Source organism: Lemur catta, chromosome 17 (genome assembly GCF_020740605.2).
Source record: "Lemur catta isolate mLemCat1 chromosome 17, mLemCat1.pri, whole genome shotgun sequence".
NCBI classification, from domain to species: domain Eukaryota; kingdom Metazoa; phylum Chordata; class Mammalia; order Primates; family Lemuridae; genus Lemur; species Lemur catta.
In genome coordinates, this window is record NC_059144.1 from 9,853,563 (window position 1) to 9,870,588 (window position 17,026).

Sequence of the window (17,026 nt, forward strand, 5' to 3'; positions counted from 1 at the left end):
CTATGTATCCCATAAATGTGTACAATTAATATGTGTCAATTTAAAATAATAAAAAATAAAATAAAAAATAATTACTTTTATTATTTTATTCCTAATTAGAGTAAAAAACGTGTGTAATGTAGAAAAGAAAGGTATTTAAAAAAAAAAAAAACATGGGAAATTAACTTATATAATAGCATGAGTTAATGAGTAGGTCGATAAATCCTCTTCCTGAAAAGCAATTATAAAGTGAGATAAAGTTGTAAAAAATCAACCATTTCAGCACTCTGAAAGTCAACCAAGGACAGACAACAAACTGAAAAGTTCCTGAAAATCACTGCACTTCAGAAAAGAACACTACATTTCTTGTGAGTTGACTAGGAAGAAACAAAAAATACAGCTATAGAAAATTGAAAAAGAAAAGAAAAGAACACTGTAAGTCTGTGTGTTTCTTGCCTGGGGCTGCTCCCCCTAGTTCTATCTGTGGGGTAGCTCCAACAGGGCAGGGCAGGCTGTGAAAATCAGCAGTATTATGGCTGCTGGTGGACAAGGCTGACTTGATTTGAAGTGTTTTTAAGGTGACGATCTCAGTGGCAAGCAAACAGGGAGGACCAGCAACTCTATTAGCCTGAGATTATGGATCTGTTTAGAGTAATCAATGGACCTGCAAACTGGCTGAGGATCTAACATGGAGTTTCAGAAGGTAATTCAACTACAGAGGCCTGATGAGCTCTCCACCATATCCTTTAGCTGACTGAAGGCTATGCACATGCACAGTATAAACCAGAGTGGGCACAAGCCACCCACATCCCTGGCTGATGGAGAATGCACATGGAGATGCAACAGAGCTCAACACAGAGTAAAAGCTGGGGTGGACTTGAAAACAGCCTGATGTTTGAATGTTCTACACAGCCTATACACAGATCCATCAGCAGTAAATGGAAGCCTTACTGGCTCAAGGTATTTAAGCACAATTTCTGGCCAATCTTCAGTTGAACACTAAGATATGCAGAACCAGAGGTGACTCCAGGCTTAAATATAAAAATAAGAAAAAAAAAACCCAAAAGAAAAACCCTTGACACCAATGGCCACACATTGCAAGGGAGAAAGACATTAAAGATTTAACACAAGTAAACAAAACAATTCACAGGGAAAAAGTCAGAATCCAGAGTTGCTATAATATGTGACCTAAAATGTCCAATATTCAAGAAAAAAATACTATACATGCAAAACCTAGAAAGTGTGGCTCATACTCAGAAAAAATAGGTAACAGAAATTGTCTGAGTGTCCTCAGATGTTGGATTTAGCAGACAAAGATTTCAAAGCTGCTATTATAAAAAATGTTGATGAACTAAAGGAAATTATGTTTAAAACATTAAAGAAAAGATGATAATGATCTGATGAATAGAGAATCTCAATAAAGAGGTAGAAATTATAAAATAAAAACTAAATCAAAACTCGGAGTTCCAAAGTAAAATAAATGAAATGAAAAAAACCACCAGAGGGACACAACAGCAGATTGGAGGTGAAAGAAGAATCAGTGAACTGGAATATAGTTTGATACAAATTATCCAATCTGAAGAACAGAGAGAAAAAAGATTGAGGAAAATAACAGACCGTCAAGGACATGTGGGGCAACATCAAGCATAGCAACATATGTGTAATGGGAGAGAGAGAAAGAGGCAGAAAAAGAACTTGAAGAAATAATAGCCAAAAACATCCCACATTGGAAAAAAAAAACATTAATCTACAGATCCAATAAGCTCAATCAAGCCCAAGAAGGATAAATATAAAGAGATCCACACTTAGACACATTATAATCCAACTACTGAATGTCAAAGACAAAATCTTTATAGTAGCAAGATAAAAAAAAACTACTTATCACATACATCAAACAAAAGCAATAGAGAGCAGAAGGCAGTAGAATGACATATTCAAAGACTGAATAAGAATTATATATACAGCAAACCTAGCCTTCAAAACTGAAGGTAAAATAAACATTCTCAGAGAACCAAAGACATACAGAAATTGCTAGCAGACATGTCTTACAAGAAATACCAACGGAAATCCTTCAGGTTTAAAGGAAATGATCATCTGAGTTCACAGGAAGAAATGAAAAGACAAGGTATCATAAACATGTGGGTAAATATAAAGGACTCCATAGACAGTTTTTTGCATTGCCTTTAAATGACATAAGATTGTATAACACTGCATTTTTCCATTTAAAACACATATAGCTACATAATACCTAAAATTACTACATATATATAAATATACAAGTAATATGTATTACATAAAAGATAAAGGAAGAGGAAACGGAGATCTACTAGAGCAAAATTTCTGTATTTTAGTAGAATTAAGTTAAATTATTCTGAAATAGACTGTGATAAATTAAGGTCCATATTGCAATGTCTAGAGCACCAGGTAACTTTAAAAATAGTACAAAAAATCAACAAAGGAATTTAAACGACACACTAAAAATTATTTAACACGAAGAAAGCAGTAAAGGAGGAAAAGAGGAACAAAAAGACACGATACAAATAGAAAACGAACAGCAAAATGGCATATGTAGGCCGGGAGCAGTGGCTCACGCCTGTAATCCTAGCACTCTGGAAGGCCGAGGCGGGAGGATTGCTCAAGGTCAGGAGTTCGAGACCAGCCTGAGCAAGAGCAGACCCCCGTCTCTACTAAAAATAGAAAGAAATGATCTGGACAGCTAAAAATATATATAGAAAAAATTAGCCGGCATGGTGGCACATGCCTGTAGTCCCAGCTACTCGGGAGTCTGAGGATTGCTTGAACCCAGGAGTTTGAGGTTGCTGTGAGCTAGGCTGACGCCACGGCACTCACTCTAGCCCGGGCAACAGAGTGAGACTCTGCCTCAAAAAAAAAAAAAAATGGCATATATAAATCCAACCACATCGATAATGACATTTAATGGTAACAGACTAAACACCACACTCAAAAGGCAAAGATTGTCAGAATGGATAAAAAAGCAAAACCCAACTATATGCTGTCTACTAGAAACACACCTTAGATTCAAAGACACAAATAGGTTGAACGTAAAACTATAGAAAAAGATATACGACACAAACAGTAACCATAAGAGAACTGGAGTGGCTACATAAATATTAATATCAGAAAATAAAGAACTTTAAGATAAGAAATATTACTAGAGTGAAAGGGAAGACATTTTTATGATAAAATAGCCGATACATTAGGAAGATACAGCAATTATAAACTTATATGAATTGTCTTAGTCTGTTCAGGCTGCTATTAATATAACAAAATATCATAAACTGGGTGGCTTATAAAAACAGACATTTATTTCTTAGTTTTGAAGGCTGTAAAGTCCAACATCAGGGTGCCAGCAAATTTGGTGTCTAGTGAGAATTTGTTCTCTGCTTCATAAATGGTGCCTCCTAGCTGTGCCCTCACATGGTAGAGGGCATTAGTCCCATTCATAAGGGGCCCATCAAGACCTACTTACCTCCTAAAGGCCCCACCTCCTAATATCATCACCTTGGGGTTTAGGATTTCAATATATGAATTTGGGTGGGAACAAACATTCAGTGCATAGCACAAGCATGAAAACAAACACCCAAAATATATGAAGCAAAAACTACAAGTCAGACTTGAGGTCATACTCCCTCTATCACCTGAGCACCTGAAGTCCCAACTTTTTGTGGTGGACCATAGTGGTGTTTCAGATCTCCAAGAATTAGTATGAATTCATAGCCAGTATCTAACAATCCCCCAAAGGTTTAGGCATTTCCTTTTCCCAATGCACACTCTATTGAAAGCAACACATCCTTTTGGGAAAGGAAGATTTATGATAGGAACTTGCAAAGCTAGTACATATCTCCCCTTCAACCAAGGTACTCCAGGTTTGCAAACTGGCTTATTGTCTGGAGACTCAGTGAGAAACTTGGATGCTCCAATGTAGTAACTTAAGTCAGTTTTTTACTATAAGACATAGTGTTTTTCAATTATATAGACCAAGAAATATACTAGTAGGCTGCTTATTTCATTCCTAGGAACATCATCATCAGATTCTGCTTACTCAAATGTCACTGCTGTCCTTGTCTTTGGTAGTTACATGCTGCCACTTGACCTCTGCCACTCTGGAATCCTGTTAGCCCCACTGAGATCAGGGAACCCATCTAAATAGCAGCATCCCTTGTGATCATATCTGGCCTACAAAGGAAAGCAGCCACGGAACTTTTTAAAGTTGTACCTGGATGCAGGTACAACTCTCACTTAGGTATTCTTCAATATCTTAGTGAAGGGAGTGTCTTTCTGGGCCTTTTTGTAAAATATAGGGGCCTACAGGACACACATAATAAACCCACTCCAACATTCCTGTTTTCCTAAGTCTTTGAATTCTCTCCTCTACATGATGCTGGGTGTTGCAGAATAAATTGTTTCAGCCAAAGCTTTTAAATTTAAAAATAATGATCAATCTATAGCTTCTTTGGACAGAATGATACATCTTATGGATATACAGATATATAAAGTAATTAGTACTTCTCTCCACTTATGATTTCTAGAATATACTTCCTTATTATGCCCAGGTTATGAGCAAAGATATCAAACAGATAGTAAACATTTATTTATCTATGCATGCCTCATTGCAACAACACAATTTCAACCTCTTTCGGAGCCTGTGCATCTGCAAGGCCACATAAAAGACATAACATTGCAAATAAGTTTTTCCATTCTTAAGTAGGAGTCTGGATAATAAGAGTTTAATCTGCCAGTGATTCTTTCAACAAGTATTTATTAATATGTGTGTGGTTCATGTGTACCAGGCACTGCTGCGAATAAAGATCAGATCAGATATTTTTAATAATTCTGCCGCTCACCTGAGCTGCTTCCGGAGGTGGGAGACGACAGCCAAATATGGGCGGGACAGGAGAGCCACATTCTTGACAGAAGCGAGCAAAGGGATCAGATGGACGAGAGGCAAGGCAACAGGCACACCTACAACAAAATAGGTTTCCAATTGGCCATGACATTGCTGATTAATGATGACATTAACAAGCCTGGTGAAAATTTAAAAGCATTCAAACAGTTTTAAAGACAAAACAAAAGCAGACCACTTTCAATGGCTATGGAACAAGTTCAAGATAAGACATACTTCCTTAAGTCATTTTATTACAAAATAGCCTCACAGCTGGAATCCCTGGAGTCCTCTTCCTATAGGCCTGACCCATCATACTTCCTGATTGTGGCTACGTGTGAGGGTGAGCCCTGGGAATTCCACTAATGTTTACATTGCACTTTTCTGACTTCCTGCAATTGAGCCCAGTCTAAGAGACAGATCTTCTTTCTTGCCTGGCACTCTGGAGGCTCACTGTGGGTCCAGCCCTGCCTGTCTCTTTGCTTATCTGGTTGGAGTCTCAAGGCCCTGCTCCAGCATCATCTGCCCCATTTCTTGGGCAACTGAATCCATCATTTAGCCCCCACCCATCCAACTGGATGCCAGCTGTCAGCCAAAGTGAAAGGATTCTTGGAATTAGGCTGCCCTGTGTATACACTGCTGCTGCCATGCCTTTCCAAGCAGGTTGGGCCATGATCCTGCCAGCTATTGATATGAACTGCTCCCCAGTAACTTTGATGCTCAGATACTGTGTACTGGATTGCCTGGTCAACTACACCAATCACCACGGCCTCCTGACAATTAGCAGCCTTGATGGTTGAGCTCACTTCCTACACTCTTTATCCTACTCAGTCCTTGCTCACTGTACCATGTTACCAAGATTTCACCATGTCTCCTGCCTGGGCCCACCCACCAGGACAAAAACAGTTTCCTACTTTCTATGCCCAAAGCTCACTAAATGTTACTCAACAATCCATGGAGTAACCTATCTCATTCCTCTTATATAAATTGAGGGCATAGAGGAGTCTGAGGTCAAAGCAACTAGAGTTTTTAGGACAGAACACCAAAAAAGAGCTGCAGAGACAGCTTCAGAACTTTGCAGAGGGTCACCCTCAAATCTTCAAATGGGTACTACTGATCAGTGCATGTGCTGGAAGAAACTATGCAAGGCCAGAAAATAAACTCCAAAGGGGAGCAAAGGAAACATCCTTAGGCCTCACACAGGGCTGGGAAGTTCATGCTCACACCAGGCAAAGTAAAAAAATTCATATGTAATAATGGGGCATCAGTTAGAATACATATACTCTAAAAACCCCAATTAGAATGCAGAGCTTGTCAGATATGATTTTTTAAAAGCAAGACCTAACTATATGCATACAAGAAACCAACTTTATGAAGGTTAAGGCACAGAAATATATGTGCATTATTTTATATTTTATGTATATTAATATATAAACATATAAACACATACACACATGATATAAACACTAATCAAAAGAAATCAGGAGTGGCAACATTAACATCAGAACAAGTAGATTTCTGAGCAAAGAGTATTTCTAGGACTAAAGAAGGTTATTTCATAATGATAAAGGGGTCAATTCAGCAAAAGGACATAAGAATCTTAAAGGTCTATGTACTTAATTGCAGAGCTTCAAAGTGCATGAAGAAAAAACTTACAGAAATGGAAGTGTAAGGATAAACAGGCAAACTCATAATTACAGTCGTAGATTTCAATATCACTTTCTTAATAATTGATTATACAATAAACAAAATCAGTAAAGACAGACAAGGTTTAAATGATACTAACAACTAACAACCTAACTGACATTTACAGAACTCATCCTAGCAGAATACATGTTCTTTGAAACTGCACATGGAACATTTGCCAACCAAATCATACGATATGTTTTCTGATGAAAAGGAAATAAATTAGAAATAAATAACTGAAAGATATAAGGAACATTCCCTAGTATTTAGAAATTTGACAGAACATTTTTAATTAACCCATAGGTCAAATAGAAATGCTAATTAGAAACTGAGCTGAATGAAAATGAAAATACAACATATCAAAATCTGGGGGCTACGGGTAAAGCAGTCCTTGGGGAAATGTATACTTCTAAATGCTTATATTAGAAAAGAAGAAAGGCTTAAAATCAATGACTTCATCTTCCCATTGAAGAAACTAAAAAAAAGAGAAGCAAATGAAACACAAAATTCACTCAAAAAGCAGTAAATAAATCTGAATGAATGTGTACCTATTAAAGAAATTGAGTATGTAGTTAAAAATCTTCCTGAAAGAGAACTCCAGATCTAATCATTTTACTTGTGAATTCTACCAAACATGTAAGGAAAAAGTAACACCAATTTTATACAAACTCTTTCAGAACACTGGAGAGAAAATACTTCCCCACTCATTCTATGAGGCCAGAATTGTCTTGATACTAACAACCAAAGATACTAACAAGAAAAGAAAATCATCCATTCATATGCATTCAAAAAATTCTTCAAAATCTGTTAGCAAATCAAATTCAATAATATATAAAATAGATAATATTTCAAGTGGATATATCACAGGAATGCAAGGTTGGTTTAACATTCAAAAATCAATCATTGCAATTCACCACATGAACTGAAAAGGAAAAATCATATGATCCTCTTAATAGATGAAGAAAATGCTTTGGATGAAGTTCAACATCTATTCCTGATTTTTTAAAAAGAAAACTTCTCAGCAGGGGCCAGGTGTGGTGGCCTGTCATCCTAGAACTCCAGGAGGCCAAGGCAGGAGGATTGCTTGAGGTCCAGAGTCCCAGATCAGACTCAGTAAGAGCGAGACACCGTCTCTACTAAAAACAGAAAAAAATTAGCCAGGAATGGTGGTGCACACCTGTAGTCCCAGCTACTTGGGAGGCTGAGGCAGGAGGATCACTTGAGCCCAGGACTCTGAGGTTGCTGTGAGCTAGGCTGACGCCACAACACTCTAGCCTGGGCAACAGAGCAAGACTCTGTCTCAAAAAAAAAAAAAAAAAGAAGAAGAAAGAAAGAAAAGAAAACTCTCACCAAATTAGAAACAGGAAAAAATTTCTTCAAACTAACAAAGGTCACAGACAAAAAACCTACAGTTCATACCATATTAATGCTAAAAAACAAATGCTTTCCCCTATAGTCAAGAATAAGACAGGGATGTCCATTCTCACCATTTCTATTCAAAATTATAGCAGAAGTTCTCATCAGTGAAAGTCAAGAAAAATGATGAAAAGGAACACATATGGAAAAGTAGTAAAACAACTGTCTTTATTTGCAGGTAACCTGATCAACTATTAATACATAGATAATCATATGGAATATATAAAAAAGCTAACAATAAGTAAATTTTAGTAAGGTTGCAAGATATAATGCCACTACAAAAAAAAAAATCAATTGCATTTTATATTCTAGTAATAATCAGAAATTGAAATTTTTATTGTGGCAAAAATATATATATAGAATAAATTTACCCTAATAATTTTTAAGTGCACATTACAGTATTATTAACTATATGCACACTGTTCTACAAAGATCTTTGGAACTTTTTCATCTTGTATGACTGAAACTCTATACCCACTGAACAAACACTCCTTGTTTCCCCCTCCCCTCAGCCCCCAGCAACTAGCATTTTAATTTCTGTTTCTGTGAATTTGATTACTTGAGACATTTCATATACCTGGAATCATGCAGTATTTGTCTTGTGAGAAATTAAAATTTTGAAAGCATTTACAACAGGATAAATTTGACAAAAGATGTGCAAAGCTTGTGCACTGAAAACTACAAATATTGATGAAAGAAATTAAAGAAGACCTAAATAAATGGTGAGATATAGCCTTTTCATGTATTGTAAAGACTCAATATTGTTAATATTTCAATACTTTCTAAATTGATACGTAGATCCAATGCAATCCCAATTAAACCACCAGATATTTTGTAAAAGTTGACAAGCTGATTTTAAAATTTATTTGAAAATATAAAGGGCATAGAATAGCCAAAACAGAGGGCAGGTGCAGTGGCTCATGCCTGTAATCCTAGCTCTCACGGAGGCTGAGGTGGTAGTATTGCTTGAGCTCAGGATTTTGAGACCAACCTGAGCAAGAGCGAGACCCCATCTCTACAAAAAACAGAAAACTTAGCTGGGTATGGTGGCACGTGCTTGTAGTCCCAGCTACCTGGGAGGCTGAGGCAGGGTGACAGAGTGAGACTCTGTCTCAAAAAAAAAAAAAAAAAGAGAGTAGCCAAAATGTATTTGATAAAAAGAACAAAGCTAGAGGATTTACAATATTTGGTTTTTAAACTTACTATAAAGCTACTGTAATCAAGGCAGTGTAGTAGTGAATAAATATACAGAAACATCAATGGAACAGAATACAAAGTCCAGAATTAGACCCACACAAATATTGTCAATTGATTTTCAAATATTCCAAAACTAATCAATGGGGAAAGATAATCATTTTAAGAAATTGTAGTGGAATAATTGGATCTCTATATTCAAGAGTATGAACCTCAACCCTTACCTCATACCATATATAAAAATTAACTTAAAATGGATGATAGACCTAAATATAAGAGATAAAACTAAAACTTCTAGAAGAGAACATAGGAGAAAAACCTTAGTGAGTGGAATATATCTTGAGTTTGGGAAAGGTTTCTTAAATTTGACATTGGGCTTCATCAAAATTAAGAAACTTTAGTTCTTCAAAAAACACTGTTAAGAAAATGAAAAGCCAAAGACAGGGAGAAAATATTTACAAAACTTATATCTGACAATGAAGAATATGTATAACTCTCTTAAGAAGAATATATAACCTAATTTTTAAAAAATGAATAGACACCTTATCAAAGAAAATGCACAATAGCAAATAAGCACATGAAAAGATGCTCCACATCAGTTATGAGGGAAATGCAAATTAAAACCACAATGAGATACCACTATGATCTCACTAGAATGTCCAAAAATAAAAATAAATGTGTTGGCAAGGATGTAGAGACATTGGAATTTTCATACACTGCTGGAGAGAATGTAAAATAGTACAATCTGAAAAACAGTTTGGCAACTTCCTAAAAGGTAAACATATACTTATCATATGACCCAGCCATTCTTCAAGGCATTTACCCCGAGGGAAATGAAAGCATATGTACCATACAATGACTCCTGTATAAATGCTCACAGCAACTTTATCTGTAATAGCCAAAAACTGGAAGTAATACAAATGCCCATCAGTAAGTGAATAGATAAACAAATTGTGGTGTATCCATACAGTGAAATACTACTCAGTAATAAAAAGAAATAGATGTTTGTTACAAGCAAACACAGGTGAATCTCAAAATAATTATGCCGAGTGAGAAAGAAGCCTGGCAAAAAAGAATACATGCTGAATTACTCTACTGATATGTGGAATCATATGCAAATTAAGCTATAGTGACAAGAGGCAGACCAAAGTTGCCTGGGGATGAGGAGGGGTGAAAGTGAGGACTTACAATCGGGTACAATACAGGAAACTTTTGGAGGAGATGAATTTGTTCATTTTTTGGATTATGGTGATAGTTTCACGGTTACAGAATATATATCAACTCTTTAAATACACATGCAGTTTATTGTATGTCAATTTTACCTTTTAAAAAGCTGTATAAATTTAATTTAAAAAGTTGGAGAGAGGCAAAATGATTGTTATGTCCCATCTTTAAATTCTCTTTGACCACAATGTATCTTTGTAGGATGTAAGACAGAGTAAAGACAATCCTTACTTGAGAAAGTCTGTCTCCCTCTGAATTCTCATGATCTCCGTGCTTTTCACACTCCTCCGACTCCTTATGTGTGCAAAACCAGGCGACTAAAATTAAGAATATAGGTGTATATAGATATGCAGTCAATATAACAGTGGTAAAGGCTATGGTATAGTAAAATTATGGGGAAGGTCTTAAGTAATTATTAGTCCAGTATCTAATATTTAAAAATTACTTAAAGTGCTATTCATAATCAGATATGTATATTTCATTAAAAATAGAGTTTACAATAAAAAAAGATCTGAATTTACCATCACAAACCAGATTTTAGAATTTAAAGACTTTAGTACTCATTTTCCTCAAAAATTATTTATCTCTAGGAAACTCCTATAAGAATATGTGCATCAACTGTCTGCTATTATCCAGAAACATTTAACTTCTTTCAATACATCATTTGGGTATGCCCTTTGTACCAGGCACTGTGGGTAATGCAGGGAAGGGGACAAAGATAAATATTACATGGTCCCTGCCCCTAAGGAGCTGAACTCATGTACACATAAAATAACTGAAACACAAGGGGTTCAGTAGGGTGACACATTTGTGCTGAGTCTCATGGGAACCTGGAGGAGGGAACAATCACATTCGTTTGCTCCAGGGGAGCAGGGCTTCTCAGAGATAGTAACATCCGAGATGGGCCTGGGAGAGGAAAGAAAAGTTCAAGTGGACAGAGAGACAAAGGGAATTCCCAGTAGAAGAAACCCTGTGGCAAAGGCACAGTGGCAGAGCAGTACATGGCCTATGCTGGGACTCAGGGGGCTTGATGTGGTCTACAGTGGCAGGAGAATGGAACAGAAAGAAAAGCTAAAGAAGGAACTTGATGGAGAAAGCTAACACTTACAGAGGGTCTAACAGTAGTAAAATATGCCTGGCATTTTGTGCCCATTATCTCCTTGACATGTCACAAGGACCCTATGAGGTAAGTAATATTAACCAATTTTATTTTTGTAACATTTTATTTTGATATAAAGGAAAAGTTGCAAGGATAGTACAAATAACGCCCAGCTTGACCAATTATCTGTTAACCTTTTGCCCCATCTGCCTTTATTGTCTCTCTCTAAATAAAGTAAGAATAAGTTGCAGTAATGATGTCCCTTTGCTCCTGAATAATTGAGTGTGCATGTCCTAAGAAGAAGGTTGTGCTCTTACACAACAGTGTATCCAAATCAGAAAAGGTAACAGTGATACGATATGATTATCTACTCCACAGATATTTATTTAGACTTCATCAGCTATGCCAATGATGTCCTTTACAGCTACATAGTTTTTCCTGGTCTAGGATCCAGTCCCATACCACACTCTGCATTTAGTTGCCATGTCCCTTTTGTCACCTCTAATCTGGAGTAGTTCCTCAGTCTTTCTTTATCCTTCATGAGCTTGACATTTTTAACAGGCCAGTTAATTCATAGAATCTCCTTCAATTTGGTTTTGTCTGATGTTTCCTCATAATTGGATTCAGCTGTGCATTTTGGCACCAATTCCAGAGAAATGATATTGTGTCTGTCTCAGTGCACATCAAGAGGCTCATGTAATCCCTCATTTTTGAGATGAGGATGCAGAGGCTCAGAATGGCTGAGTCACTTCCTTGAGCTCGTTGACAGCTGTGTACTGAACTCAGGCCTACCTGACAGCCTGTGTGCTGAGCTCAGGACTTCAGACTTTATCTTACAGGCAATGGAGAGCAGTCACAGCTTTTCATTGCTTTTGTATTGCATCTAACATGGCCTAGACCAGAAGTCGCCAAGTCATGGTCCTCTGGCCAAATCTGGTCTTCCATTGAGTTTCATTTGGCCCAATGTATACTGGCCCCCGCAGTGTTTCAAGATTTGAACTAATTCAAATTTGTAAATTAGGTTATTACACATAAAGATGTAGGTTTCTGGCTTCTCATGCAAATTCATCAGATGCAGCAACACTGAGCCTGCAATCCTTCTTGTCAAGAGTTGGCTGGAGCTGAGTAGAGTGACCCCTTTAGCTAGCTGGGGCAATCCACATTGTCAGAGAACCCATGACCCTTGTGCCCTCACACTAAGGCTGGTTGTCAGCTATCATATATCCTTTACCCAGGCTGTCACACACATTTACTCTGGTGCCTGGCCCCTGAAGACACCCTCAAGCCAGATGCTTAGCTCAGAGACATACTGTCTCCCTAGTAGTTGCTGACATAACACCCACCAGAATCATTAATTCTGATATTTGCTGAAGTATGCTTCAGACGGGATTGAGCTGAAATATTGAGAAGAATCACTTACCAATATGAAGAAAAAGAGTGGAAGAAAAAAATCGTATGGTCCTTTTCTGGCCTCCCTGGCTTTCTGAACTCTACTCAAGTTCCCCAAACTTTGTCTTTGTCCCTATGTTCCTAGTTTCTTGGGATTCTGAATTGGAATCTTTAAATATTATTTTATTCTATCTTCCCCTTATAAACAACAACTTTTAAACAACTAAGTGCCAAAGCTAATCCAAATACTCATGCACAAAGAAAATAACTATTTCTAGACACATTACAAATAATTGTGACCACGAGAGACTGTTTTCCTCAAGTAGCTATTGTGTTTTGTCATATACCATTCATTCTTCAAAATGATATGTTTTACCTCAAAAGCAGTATTCATATTTGGGCCACACTGGTATGCACCGCCCATAGGAGTCGAGTGTGCTCACCAGTCCATTTTGTAACCAGGTAATCATTCTTTCCAGAAGGTTGGGAAAGGCAATCTTCCATTGTAGGGATGGTTGCCCTTTTGTTCAGTGGGGTTTGCAGGCAGGCCTAACGAGGTGTGTGGTCCTCTGGCCTGGGCTTTGTGGTCTTCCAGAAAATATAGTGGGTGGGCAGATGGAAGAAACCACTAGGTCAGGCTGAGTTACACTTTGGCATTAGAGTCCAGAAATGAAGGAAAGAGCTTGACCTGGGGATAAGGATAACTGCTCTTCTAGGCCAGTTATTCTCAGACTGGGCTGATCATCAAAGACATCCGTGGACTCCATCCCAGACTATCTAAGAGGATTGCAGGAGTTGGTGGGTGGGAACCTATACATATATTTAAAGTTTCCCCTGGTTGATTCTGATATACAATCAGATTTGAGAGCCATTCTTTTTGCCTCCTTTATATGTGATGATAAGCTGTGGTTATACACAAAACATGACTTCAGGTACATTATACTTGGGGCTCAGATAAGAGAAAGAGAGCAAAGCCGCCTGGGTTGCCCTTAGATGCCAGAAGTCTAAATTGGATTTCATAAACTCTAAAACCTCGAAGTTCTATAATGGTAGTAGTAGACAACTAGTGTAAGTGCATCTTTCTTGTGTTATAGTAGTAAGAATGCATTGATATGGCTTTTATTAACATCATAAATCACCTTTATCTTGTCAAATCCAAAATGCAATTCTCTGCCCTTGTCTAATTACACTCTTCTGTAACAAGTGACATAAATGACCTCTGCCTTCTCCTTGAAACTCTTTATTTTCCTGGCTTACATGGCACCACATTCTTCCGGCTTTCTTACTACTTTTAGGCTCCTCTTCCCCTGCTCCACCTCTAAGTTGAGGATTTTGTCTTGTGTCACTCTCTATTTTCTGTACAGCCTTGACAAGTGATCTAATTGAGACCTAAACTTTAAACATCACCTATATTTTGCATATTTCCAGATACATATCTCCAGCCCTGACCTCTCCCAAGTTTGAACTTGCATATCTTGACAGTCTATTCAACATCTCCACTTGATGTCTAATGAGCCCCTGAACACATGCTCCTCTCGCATCTTCTCCATCTCAATGTCACCATCATCTCCAGATGCTCAGACCAAAGCCCTGACAGCATCTTTAGCTCCTCCCTCTCCCTTGTCCCATCTATCTGATCCCTCAGCCAAGCCTGTCTGAATCCCACCACCTCCTTTCCTCACCACCTCTATAACCTTGGCCCAAGCCACCCTCATCTCTCACCTGGAGCAAAATCCTCCTAACTGGTATTCCCCTCTTCTTCCACAGTCTAATCTTCACATAGTGGCCAAAGAGAAACCTTTAAATGTAAATGGGATCATATCTTGTCTTCCAGATAGATTCCCTTTACAACCAGAATAAAATCTAACCTCCTTACAGGCAGATTAGCATCTGTGACTCTCAACCATGCCTGCCCATTAGAATCACTTGGGGGTGTATTTAAAAAGAAAAACTCATGCCCAGATCCACATCAGACCAATTAAATCAGAATTTGTGACGTTAGGTCTCTGGGATTGGTTTGAAGTTCCTCTGGTGATTCTAACTTGCATGCAGCTATGTCTGAGAATCACAACTCTAGGTACTCTGGCCCCAGCCACCTCCCATCTCATCTTCCACCTTATTCATCATGTCTGAGAATGTGCATTTCAAGGAAGCTCCAATGTGATGCTGATGCTGTGGTTCTGGGGACCACACTTTGAGAAACACAGCTCCATCTCATCATCCAGTTTCATCTTTGTCATGACACTTCCTGCTGTTTTAAGTTTTTTCTTTAATTATTTACTTATTTATTATCTGTCTGCCCCCAACCCCAATAAAATGTAAGCCTCACAAATACAGGGACTTTTCTTGTCCAACACAGTATTCTCAGCACTCGAACAGTGCCTGGTACATGGTCAAAAAATCTAGCAGACGATGCCTTTAAAGTATTTCATGGGAAGCACTAAAAACATAGAACGTGTTTTGGTACTAAAGAGTGTCCTTAATACTTACCTGGGACAGGCGTGTGGAGGCTCTAGCACTGGATCTTTCACGGTAAGCTCGGATTTCCAGTGGACTTTCTGAGAAGCGAAGATCTTTCAAACTTTTAGGGTCACTTCTTTCACCTACCTCGAAGTCTACAATCATATTAAAAACATTGTTCTGTGAGCATCTGTAATTATATATCATCACACAAAGATGTCTTCCTAGTTGGAAACCTTTTCATAAAGGACCACTGTCATCACATTCTTTCCCTAGAAATAACAATTATATAAAGACTCACACACACTCAGTTAATTAGAACAAAGAAAAAAAAAATAAGTCCCAACTGAGAAAACAATCTTCCACACTACATTCTACAACATTCCACAACAGGCTGGGAAAACAGACCGATCAATCCAAGGGTGAGGTTAGCAGGAAACATTCCTCCCAAGGAGATAGTGCAGTGGTTAAACGTCTTAATAGCCCCCTCTTTGAGTGACTACTGCTTTCTCACTGAGAAAAAACAGTATTCTCTAAAATCATAGATAATCACTTTACTGTCTGAAATTCTATCAGTAAGACGCTCTTTCCTGGAGGACCTAAGTCACTACGACATAGAGAAGCAATCCCGGTGCAAAGATAAGGATTTCTGAATACAACATTTCATGTGCATCTTTGTAGTTTCCAAGGCAACAGAACCCTGAATCCCCTTCACAGTCCATACCTATCATTACCACTTCACACCCAGCCCAACTTTGCTTTGAGCCTATCAAAACTCTGCGTTCATTTAAATTTTACCCAAACTCCACCCTGTCCCCAAACCCTACAACTTTTCCTTTTTGGTGAGATGTCCATGGTTCCCTGGTGTGTGGTCTCCCTCTTTGAAATGAATCAATAAATAATCTTACTTTGTTAGATGGCTTCTTTATCCCCCATAATCTTACACTGTTAGCTGGGACAGTACTAAAATTCAAAATATTGTATAGCCTACTTTCCTATTTCAGTGTTTCTTATTTCAACACTTCTGTGGACAAGAAAACATGCAGCAAACCTATTAAGTGGGTTTAGAATACTAAACCTTGCCTTTGTTCTGTCATATCATACCTGGAAACTTTCTAAGGTTACCATTCCAACCAGGTTTATTTTCAGTGTTCTTATGTTTCTTCTTTAGTTTTGGTCCAACAAATTCATTTTTTAATTCCTAGGAATAAAATATGACATATTAATTACTTGATTATGTCCATTTATAATGTGAAAATTAAAAGTTCCTTGATAGAGACAAGGTCATGGCATGTATTTCTTACTTCAGAGTGTTTACAGTAGTTTTTACAAATTGATCCGTTTCACTTTACTCTGGAAACACACAGCTTTGTGGGCTGGGCTGCTTGGTTAGCAACACGTCTGGATGGTAGCCCCACCAGGTTAAATGGCCAAGACAGGAGGGAGGAAGCAACACATGTAGGCAGGAAATCGCAATCATGGGAGTCTGAGTAATAACAGATGGGCCACCAGATCCAAGGGGCAAAGATAGGGTGGGGCCAGACCACAATAGAACTTCTCTTCACTATCTGCCTGCACACAGTCCTTGAACACCCTTCTCTCTGGACTTTCTCCACAGACTTCATCTTTGCAAGCCTCAGCACCTGCAGACACATGTGGGCTCAGCCTCTGCTGGC

The 17,026-nt window shown here is 38.0% G+C and overlaps 1 protein-coding gene across 1 annotated transcript in view; it reads right to left on the bottom strand.

Annotated features, from left to right (window-relative positions):
• DZANK1 (double zinc ribbon and ankyrin repeat domains 1) overlaps window positions 1–17,026 on the bottom strand; it is a 77,226-nt gene that overhangs the window by 49,530 nt on the left and 10,670 nt on the right. Inside the window, exons 5-8 of the mRNA XM_045528183.1 lie at window positions 16,455–16,551; window positions 15,381–15,505; window positions 10,634–10,719; window positions 4,845–4,962 (exon numbers count right to left, since the gene is read on the bottom strand). Coding sequence (XP_045384139.1) covers window positions 4,845–4,962; window positions 10,634–10,719; window positions 15,381–15,505; window positions 16,455–16,551 — 426 coding nt within the window. The remainder of the gene's footprint in view (window positions 1–4,844; window positions 4,963–10,633; window positions 10,720–15,380; window positions 15,506–16,454; window positions 16,552–17,026) is intronic.